The sequence below is a fragment of the Heterodontus francisci genome, chromosome 28, assembly GCF_036365525.1.
Source record: "Heterodontus francisci isolate sHetFra1 chromosome 28, sHetFra1.hap1, whole genome shotgun sequence".
Taxonomy (NCBI): domain Eukaryota; kingdom Metazoa; phylum Chordata; class Chondrichthyes; order Heterodontiformes; family Heterodontidae; genus Heterodontus; species Heterodontus francisci.
Genome location: NC_090398.1, coordinates 33,193,242 through 33,203,578, shown reverse-complemented (window position 1 = coordinate 33,203,578; position 10,337 = coordinate 33,193,242). Strand labels below are relative to the sequence as shown.

At 51.0% G+C, this 10,337-nt stretch overlaps 1 protein-coding gene across 1 annotated transcript; it reads left to right on the top strand.

Annotated features, from left to right (window-relative positions):
• Positions 1 to 2,536: 2,536 nt before the first annotated feature.
• LOC137345199 (octapeptide-repeat protein T2-like) lies at positions 2,537 to 3,417 on the top strand. The gene is made up of 2 exons (XM_068008661.1): positions 2,537 to 2,719; positions 3,097 to 3,417. Exons 1-2 carry the CDS (start codon positions 2,537 to 2,539, stop codon positions 3,415 to 3,417), a joined length of 504 nt encoding a protein of 167 aa, XP_067864762.1.
• The last annotated feature ends 6,920 nt before the right edge of the window (positions 3,418 to 10,337 follow it).

Below are 10,337 nucleotides of genomic sequence, written 5' to 3'. Positions count from 1 at the left end.
GAAGGAGAGACACGGAGGAGGAGAGACACGGAGGAGGAGAGACAGGGAGGAGGAGAGACAGGGAGGAGGAGAGACACGGAGGAGGAGAGACAGGAAGGAGGAGAGACGGGGAGGAGGAGAGACGGGGAGGAGGAGAGACAGGGAGGAGGAGAGACACGGAGGAGGAGAGACACGGAGGAGGAGAGACAGGAAGGAGGAGAGACAGGAAGGAGGAGAGACACGGAGGAGGAGAGACAGGGAGGAGGAGAGACAGGAAGGAGGAGAGACAGGAAGGAGGAGAGACAGGAAGGAGGAGAGACAGGGAGGAGGAGAGACAGGGAGGAGGAGAGACAGGGAGGAGGAGAGACAGGGAGGAGGAGAGACACGGAGGAGGAGAGACACGGAGGAGAAGAGACACGGAGGAGAAGAGACACGGAGGAGAAGAGACACGGAGGAGAAGAGACACGGAGGAGGAGAGACAGGGAGGAGGAGAGACACGGAGGAGGAGAGACACGGAGGAGGAGAGACACGGAGGAGGAGAGACAGGGAGGAGGAGAGACAGGGAGGAGAAGAGACACGGAGGAGAAGAGACACGGAGGAGAAGAGACACGGAGGAGGAGAGACACGGAGGAGGAGAGACAGGGAGGAGGAGAGACAGGAAGGAGGAGAGACACGGAGGAGGAGAGACACGGAGGAGGAGAGACACGGAGGAGGAGAGACAGGGAGGAGGAGAGACAGGGAGGAGGAGAGACACGGAGGAGAAGAGACACGGAGGAGAAGAGACACGGAGGAGGAGAGACAGGGAGGAGGAGAGACAGGAAGGAGGAGAGACACGGAGGAGGAGAGACACGGAGGAGGAGAGACAGGGAGGAGGAGAGACAGGAAGGAGGAGAGACACGGAGGAGGAGAGACACGGAGGAGGAGAGACACGGAGGAGAAGAGACACGGAGGAGAAGAGACACGGAGGAGAAGAGACACGGAGGAGAAGAGACACGGAGGAGGAGAGACAGGGAGGAGGAGAGACAGGAAGGAGGAGAGACACGGAGGAGGAGAGACACGGAGGAGGAGAGACACGGAGGAGGAGAGACACGGAGGAGGAGAGACAGGGAGGAGGAGAGACAGGGAGGAGGAGAGACACGGAGGAGGAGAGACAGGGAGGAGGAGAGACAGGGAGGAGGAGAGACAGGGAGGAGGAGAGACACGGAGGAGGAGAGACACGGAGGAGGAGAGACAGGGAGGAGGAGAGACACGGAGGAGGAGAGACAGGGAGGAGGAGAGACACGGAGGAGGAGAGACACGGAGGAGGAGAGACAGGAAGGAGGAGAGACAGGAAGGAGGAGAGACACGGAGGAGGAGAGACACGGAGGAGGAGAGACAGGGAGGAGGAGAGACACGGAGGAGGAGAGACAGGAAGGAGGAGAGACAGGAAGGAGGAGAGACAGGAAGGAGGAGAGACAGGAAGGAGGAGAGACACGGAGGAGGAGAGACACGGAGGAGGAGAGACAGGGAGGAGGAGAGACAGGGAGGAGGAGAGACACGGAGGAGGAGAGACACGGAGGAGGAGAGACACGGAGGAGGAGAGACACGGAGGAGGAGAGACAGGGAGGAGGAGAGACAGGGAGGAGGAGAGACAGGAAGGAGGAGAGACACGGAGGAGGAGAGACAGGGAGGAGGAGAGACAGGGAGGAGGAGAGACACGGAGGTGGAGAGACACGGAGGAGGAGAGACACGGAGGAGGAGAGACAGGGAGGAGGAGAGACAGGGAGGAGGAGAGACAAGGAGGAGGAGAGACACGGAGGAGGAGAGACACGGAGGAGGAGAGACAGGGAGGAGGAGAGACAGGAAGGAGGAGAGACACGGAGGAGAGACAGGAAGGAGGAGAGACAGGGAGGAGGAGAGACAGGGAGGAGGAGAGACAGGAAGGAGGAGAGACACGGAGGAGAGACAGGAAGGAGGAGAGACAGGGAGGAGGAGAGACACGGAGGAGGAGAGACACGGAGGAGGAGAGACACGGAGGAGGAGAGACACGGAGGAGGAGAGACAGGGAGGAGGAGAGACAGGGAGGAGGAGAGACAGGGAGGAGGAGAGACAGGAAGGAGGAGAGACACGGAGGAGAGACAGGAAGGAGGAGAGACAGGGAGGAGGAGAGACAGGGAGGAGGAGAGACAGGGAGGAGAAGAGACACGGAGGAGGAGAGACACGGAGGAGGAGAGACACGGAGGAGGAGAGACAGGGAGGAGGAGAGACAGGGAGGAGGAGAGACACGGAGGAGGAGAGACACGGAGGAGGAGAGACACGGAGGAGGAGAGACAGGGAGGAGGAGAGACACGGAGGAGGAGAGACAGGGAGGAGGAGAGACAGGGAGGAGGAGAGACAGGGAGGAGGAGAGACAGGGAGGAGGAGAGACACGGAGGAGGAGAGACACGGAGGAGGAGAGACAGGGAGGAGGAGAGACAGGAAGGAGGAGAGACACGGAGGAGAGACAGGGAGGAGGAGAGACAGGGAGGAGGAGAGACAGGGAGGAGGAGAGACCCAGAAGAAAAGAGTTGAAGGCGAAATGACACACAGGAAAAGGGAACAAGAAGAAAATGAGTTGGAGGGGGAGAGGGCGGGGAATCCCAGTGGAAAAGAGAGACAGGAGGAAAAAAAGAGACCCATGGTCAAAGAGACGGGAAGAAAATCCAGCAGTAAAGCCCCAGGTCAAGAAGCGACCAAGGAAAAAAGATTTCCACGGGGAAAGGTAAAATTTAAAGAAAATCTATGGAAAGAGCCAGGGGAAAAGGGAAACTGTGGCGAGGGGACGGGGGGAGGGGGGGAGGGGGGGGGGGTGGGAGTGTGGGAAGGGACCCAGGGGAAAAGAGTGAAAGGGGATTAATAGTTCTAAAGGCATAGATCCAGGGAAAATAGACGCAGATGGCAAAGCTATGCAAGGGAAAATACCCAGGGGAAAAAGAACCCCTGGGGAAAGTCCCAGGGGAAGTGGGTTCCGGGGGGGGGGGGGCAGCAGGCCTGGGGCAAAGAGACCCAGAGGAAAAGAGATTCAGCGTAAAAGATCCAGGGGGAAAGAAATAGAGCAGAAATGACCCGGGGTAAAGGCAGAGCAGAAAATTCTCCCAGGAGAAAAAGAGATACCGGGAAAAAGACCCATGGGAAAAGGGACACAGGGGAAAAGAGACCCAGGACAAAGGACCCAAAGGAAAAGACCTGGGAAAAGGGAACCGGGGAAATGATCTGCAGACGGAAAGAGACCGGGGGAAAGGGGGACATAGGGGAAAAGAGATCCAGAGGTCAAGAAACCAAGGAAAAGAGATTCAGGAGAAAAGACCCAGGGTCAAAAGAGACAAAGGGGAAAAGGAATCTAGGGGTAAATACCCAAGGATAAAAGAGACCAAGGGGGAAACGGATCCAGGGGTAAAGACCCAGGGTAAAAGAGAGTAAGGAGAAAAAAAAAGAGACCTAGTGGGAAATAGATCCAGGTGAAAAGACTCAGGAGAAAAAGAAAGCCTGGAAAAATACCCAAGGGGAAAGGGACTGAGGGGAAAAGATCGAGGGAAATGAGACCCAGTGGAAAAGAGATTCAGCAGAAAAGACTCAGGGGAAAATGGTACACTGGGGAAATGAGACCAAGGGGAAATGAGATTAAGGGGACAAACACAGTGGAAATGAGAACCGGGGCAAAGATGCACAGGAGAAAAGAGACCCAGGGTAAAGGACTGAAAGGAAAAGACGAAGGGGAAAGGAGATCCAGGTCAAAGAATCCAGGGAAAAGAAACAGTGAAAGATACCCAGGTGAAAAGGGATTTGGAAAATACAGACAGGAGGAAAGATAGAGTTGAGAAAGTGACCAAGAGAAGAGAGACTCAGTGACAAAGAGAGCTAAGGAGAAATTGGTCTGGGGGAAAACAGCGGGAGACTCGAAATCCAGGGGAAAGCCAGAGGTTTAAGGCAACCCTGGTTGAAAAAGGTTCCAGGGTAAAAGATATCCAGTGACAATGAGACCCAAGGAAAAGAGATCCAGGGGAACATAAACAGGAATAATCACCGGAGAAAAACAGACCAAGGGGAAAGCGATACTGTCAAGAAAACCCAGGAGAAAAGACACCCAGACTAAAAAACGACCAAGAGGATGAGAGATCCAGGGGAAAATATTCAGGCTCATCGGGACACAGATGAAGGGGATGCAGAGATTAAGGGAAGAGTGCCCACGGGAAAAGAGATAAAGGAGAACAGCTGAAGAGAGAAGTGGATGTCAAATGAATCCAGTTGAAAATGGAACCGGAAGGGAAAAGGGTGAGGACCAAGAGTAAGGAGACCCAGGAACGAAAGAGATCCGTGGGAAAAGACCAAGAGGAAGGGATGCAAGGCAAACGACCTCAGGGAAAAGGCACCGTGAAAGAGACCAGGAGAAACAAAGACCCGGGGCAAAGAGAGGCAGGAGGAAATACACAGGGAAAAGAGATTCAGCAGACAAATCCCAGGATGCAAGGTTCACAAAGGAGAAAGGGTCCCAGGGAAAAAGGGAGCAAGGGGATTAATATAACTAGGGTAAAAGACCCAGGTAAATGAGAGCCACAAGGGAAAACACTCAGGGAAAACAAACCCTGGGGAAAACACAGGACAAAGAGAGACCCAGTGGAAAAGGCCCAGGAGCAAAGAGACCCAGTGGAAAAGGCCCAGGAGCAAAGAGACCCAGAGGAAAAAGAGATTCAGAAGAACAGACCAGGCGAAAAATGAGACGGGGTAAAAGGGACCAAGAGGAAAAGAGATCAAGGGGAATAGATACTGGGGAAAAGGGCACCAGCAGAAAAGATACTTAGAGGAAAAGAGACATAAAGGGGGGAAAACAGGGAAAAGACCCAGAGAATAAAAGGAACCAGTGCAAAAAAAAAATGCAGTGAATGAGACCAAGGGGAAAATGGGCCGAGGGGGAAAGATAACCTGGGGAAAAGGGACCTGGGGAAATAACCCAGGAGGAAAGAGGTCCTGGGGAAAAGATTCTTGGGGAAAGAGATCCACTGCCAAAAAGAGCCAGGGAAAAGAGAACCAGGGGAAAAGTGATCCCAGGCACAGAGGGCAGCACAGTGGCGCAGTGGTTAGCACCGCAGCCTCACAGCTCCAGTGACCTGGGTTCGATTCTGGGTACTGCCTCTGTGGAGTTTGCAAGTTCTCCCTGTGATCACGTGGGTTTCCTCCGGGTACTCCGGTTTCCTCCCACAGCCAAAGACTTGCAGGTTGATAGGTAAATTGACCATTATAAATTGCCACGAGTATAGGTAGGTGGTAGGGAAATATAGGGACGGGTGGGGATGTGGTAGGAGTATGAGATTAGTGTATGATTAATATAAATGGGTGGTTGATGGTCGGCACAGACTCAGTGGGCCGAAGGGCCTGTTTCAGTGCTGTATCTCTCTACGACTTGAAGGAAAAAGACCTAGGGCCAATGAGACCTTGGCAGGAGGAGAGTCTGAAAATCAGTCACTGAGCCAAAGATCCAGGAGGAAAAGGGGTTCAGGCAACAAAACAGCAAGGAGAACACGATCCAGTGCCAGGACTGCAGGTGAATAACTACCCAGGGGAAAACAAACTGAGGAGGAGAAAGGGACCCGGGGGAAAAAAGGGACCCAGGGGAAAACACAGAGGAAAATAGAACTGGGGGAAAAAAAGGACCCAGGTAAAAAAGGAACCAGTGATCAAATGGAACCGGTGGAAAAGAGACCCAGGGAAAGACAAAGGGGTAAAGACCCCGGAGGCAAAGATATCCAAGGGAAAAAAACCAAGGGAAGGGAGATCCAAGGCAAAGAACACAGGGGAAAAGAAACTGTGAAAAAGTCTCAGGGAAAATCGAGCCAGTGGAAAGAGACACAGGCGACAGAGTCCCAGTGACAAAGAGACACGAGGGAAATGAAACCAGGGAAGAAACACAGGGCAAAATAGATCTGGGCAAAAGATACCCAGGGTAAAAGGCACACAGTAAATAGAGAACAAGGGGAAAACAAATCCTGGGCAAACGATCAGAAGAAAAATGACCTAGGAGGCAAACTTCCAAGGGAAAAGCGACCCAGGGGAAAATACTCAGAGAAAACAAGGTCCTGGGAAAAAGAGACCCTGGGGAAAGACCCACAGGAAAAGGGATCCAGATATAAACACCCAGGGAAAACAAAATCCCGGCGGGAAAAAGATTTAGCAGAAAAGACTCCAGGGTAAAGAGACACAGGAGAGAAAGGGAACCATGGGAAAGGAGAGCCAGGGGAATGGGAGACCTAGAGGAATAAACAGAGGGAAAAAGAAAAACCCAGGGAAAAGAGACCCAGTGAGAAAGAGAAACGGGAAATATATCAAGGGGAAAACATGGGACAAGGGACAGGAGAAAAATAACCAGGTGAGAAAGAGTTGTGGGGAAAAAGGAACCTCAGAGAAAGGAACCCAGGGGAAAAGAGACCCAGGGGAAAAACAAGGACCTAGGGGAAAAGCAAGGACCCAGGGGAAAAGAGACACAGGTGAAAAGAGACAGAACAAAAAGACCCTGGGGAAAATAGATCCATGGCACAGGAGCCAAGGGAATGCGCACAGCGAAAAAGACCCACAGAAAGGGATCCGGGGAAAACAGACTCAGTGACAAGGAGATCCTTGGGAAAAGAGATGCAGTGGAAAGACCATGGGGAAAAGACCCAGGAATAAAGAGACCCGAAAGGAAAAGATATCCAGGGGAAAAGACCAAGTGGAAGGGAGATCCAAGACAAAGGGGCAAGGGGAAAAACACAAGGGAAATAGATCCATGGGAAAAGCGGCCCAGGAGTATAGAGTTTCAGCAGCCAAGGAAAATAGATTCAGCAGAAAAGATCAGGTGAAAAGGGACACGGGGAGAAGAGATCCAGGGGAAAGGACCCGGGAAAAATAGGTCCAGGAGACAATGATATCCAAGGGAAAATAGTCAGGGAAAAACAAAACCCAGAGAAAGAAGCAGGGGCAGTGACTCCCAGGAAAAAAAGGCCTAGGAGAAAAGAAACCCCGGAGCAACAGATATCCAGGAGACCAAGGAGAGAAAGGAATCCCAGGAGAAATCAAGATGGATGGGAAATGACCCATGGTAAAAGGGACATGGGGGAAATTATACCCAACAGAAAGGAGATCAATGGGGAAAGACACAAGGAAATGAGAACCAGTGGAAAAGATACCCAGGGGAAAGGACAGCCATGGGAAAAAAGGGAACCAGGCAAACAGACACAGAGGTAAAGAGAGTCAAGAAGCAACTCGAAGGACAAAGACATAAGGAAAAATAAACCCTGGGGAAAGACCCATGGGAAAATAGATTCCATGAAAGATTCAGGGGAAAAGGGACCCGAGAAAAAGAGACGCAGAGGGGAAATGATTCAGGGGATAATGCACAGGGGGAAAAAAGTGACCAAGGGGAAAAGAGATGTAGGCCAAAAAAACAGGGAAAATAATACGAGAGGGAAAGTCCAGGGGTAAGGAAACCCAGGAGCTAAAGGTATCAAAGGGAAAAGAGCCAGGGAAAAGAAACACTGGGGAAAGACTAGTAGAGAAGGGACCCAGGGGAAAAGACCCAGGGGAACAGAGTTCTTGTGGAATAGTGTTTTAGGTCTCAAGAGTTTCAGCAGAAAAAACTCAGGGGAAAAGAGAGCAAGAGGAAAAAGAGATCTTGGGTAAAAGACACAGGGGAAAGGAGAGGCACAGGAGGAAAAGCCATTCCTGATAAAAAGGCCAAAGGTAAAAGAAAATAAGGGGAAACGTTACCAGGTATAAAGAGAACCAGGAAGAATAGAGATGCTGGGGAAATGGCCAATGGAGATAGAGATACAAGGCAAAGGACTCATGGGAAAATACCCAAGGAACGGGACTGGGCAAAGGAAACCAGGGGGAAAGGGGACCCAGCATATAAAACAAATGGAAAAGGACCCAGAGGTAAAGAGACACAAGAGGAATAGAGATCCTATGGAAACACCAAGGGAAAGCTGCATCCAAGGCAAAGGACCCTGGGGATAGAGAGAACTCGGGGAAAAGACCCAAGAAAGAAAGAGACCAAGGGGAATATGAATCCATGGAAAAAGATACAGGACAAAAAAAAGAGACCAAGGGATAAAGGGATCCAGGTGAAAAGACCCAGGGAAAAGAATCCCACGAAAAAAACACGGGGTAAGGGAATCCAGGGAGCAAAGCTATCCAACAGAAAAGAGAGCCAGGGAAAAAGAGATCCAGTGACAGAGAGGCCCAGTGGAAACGGGATCCTGCAGAATAGACCCATGGAAAATAATTGTGAGGATAATGAGGAGGCAAGGATACCCAGCCAGCAGTAAGGAAACTCTGGGGGAAAGCCCAGGGAAAAATAAACACAGTGGAAAAGACCCAGAGGAAGTGTTGCCCGTGGGGAAAGCGTTTCAAGGGACAGGACAAAAGGGAAAAGAGATTCATCAGAAAAGACACAGGGCAAAAAGGACTATGTACAAAAGAGTCCCAGCGAAAAGAAACCCAGGTTAAAATACACAGGAAAAAGTCCGGAGGAAAAGAGATCCAGGGAAAGTACCACGTGAAAAGGGACACCCGGGGTAAAGACCAAGGGGGAAAGAGATGCAGTGCCAAACAGGGCCAAGGGGGAAAGATACCCGGGGAAATGAATTTACCCAGGAGAATGGAGACCCAGGGGGAAAGAGAACCAGGGGAAAAGGAGATCCAACAGAGAACATCCAGGGAAAAGAGACCTGGGGAAAGATATATCGAGTGAAAAAGACACCCAGAGCCAAAGAACCAGCAGGGAAAAAAGATCCCGGGCAAAGGTCCCAGGGGAAAAAAAATTCATAGCAAAAGTGACTAAGGGAAAAGAGAGCAAAGCAAAAAAAAGCGACCCAAGGTATAACGACCCAGGTGACAAGAAACCCAGGGGAATGATCTAGGAGAAAAGATGAAGGACAAAAGAGAACCATGTGTAAAGAGATCCAGCAGTAAAGAGAACCAGGGGAGAAGGAGACCCAGGGCAGTTGATCCGGGGCAGAGAGATCAAGGGGAAAAAACACAGCAGAAAAAGTCCCAGGGAGGAGATCCCCAGGGGAATGAACCCCGGAAGGAAAAGAAAGAGGAGGAGGGAAACAAACCTGGGGAAAAAGTACAAGGAAAATAGAGAGCCAGGAGGAAAAGAGATCCAGGTCAAAAAAAACCAAGGGAAAGGCCCTGGAAAGGAAATCCAGGGCAAAACCCAAGGGTAAAATGACACAGAAGGAAAATGGATTCGGGAAAAAGACGCAGGGAAAATGAAAACCCGGGAGAAACTTACCAAGTGGAGTTGAACCCAACACAAAGATACCTATTGAAAAAGAGCCACGGGGACAAGGGATCCAGAGGAAAAGACACAGTGGAAAGGAGATCCAGATCAATGGACCCAGGAAGATTGTGACTGGGGAAAGGGGAACCAAGGAAAGATACCCTGCAGAAATGAGACACGGGGAAAAGAGACCCAGTGACAAAGAAACAGACGGGGAAAAAACAATCCAGGGCAAAGAAATGCGGGAGAATGACCAGGGGAAAGGAGAACCAGAATTTAAAAAGTGATCCGGGGAAAAAAGCAAAGGAAATGGGACCCAAGACAAAGTACTCAGGGGAAAAGACACAGTGAAAGAGACCCAGGTAAACTAGGCCCTTTGGAAAAGAGTTACAGAAGGAGAATCATGGATTCAGTGGAAACGTCCCAAGGGAAAAGAAATTGAATAAAAAACACCCAGCGAGAAAGGAACACAGGGGAAATAGGGATACAGAGGTAAAGAGATCAAGGGGAAACGATGCAGGGTAAAAGAGATGCGGAAGAAAAGACACTGTGAATAAGAGATCCAGGGTGAAAACCGTCCGCTGGCTGGAGCAATACCTTGCACAAAGGAAGATGGTTGTGGTTGTTGGAGGTCAATCATCTGAGCTCCAGGATATCACTGCAGGAGTTCCTCGGGGTAGTGTCCTGGGCCCAACCATCTGCAGCTGCTTCATCAATGACCTTCCTTCAATCAGAAGGTCAGAAGTGGGGATGTTCGCTGATGATTGCACAATGTTCAGCACCATTCGTGACTCCTCAGATACTGAACCAGTTCATGTAGAAATGCAGCAATATCCAGGCTTGGGCTGATAAGTGGCAAGTAACATTTGCCCCACACAAGTGCCAGGCAATGACCATCTCCAACAAGAGAGAATCTAACCATCTCCCCTTGACATTCAATGGCATTACCATCGCTGAATTCCCCACTATCAACATCCTAGGGGCTACCACTGACCAGAAACTGAACTGGAGTAGCCATATAAATACCATGGCTACAAGAACAGGTCAGAGGCTGGGAATCCTGAGGCGAGTAACTCACTTCCTG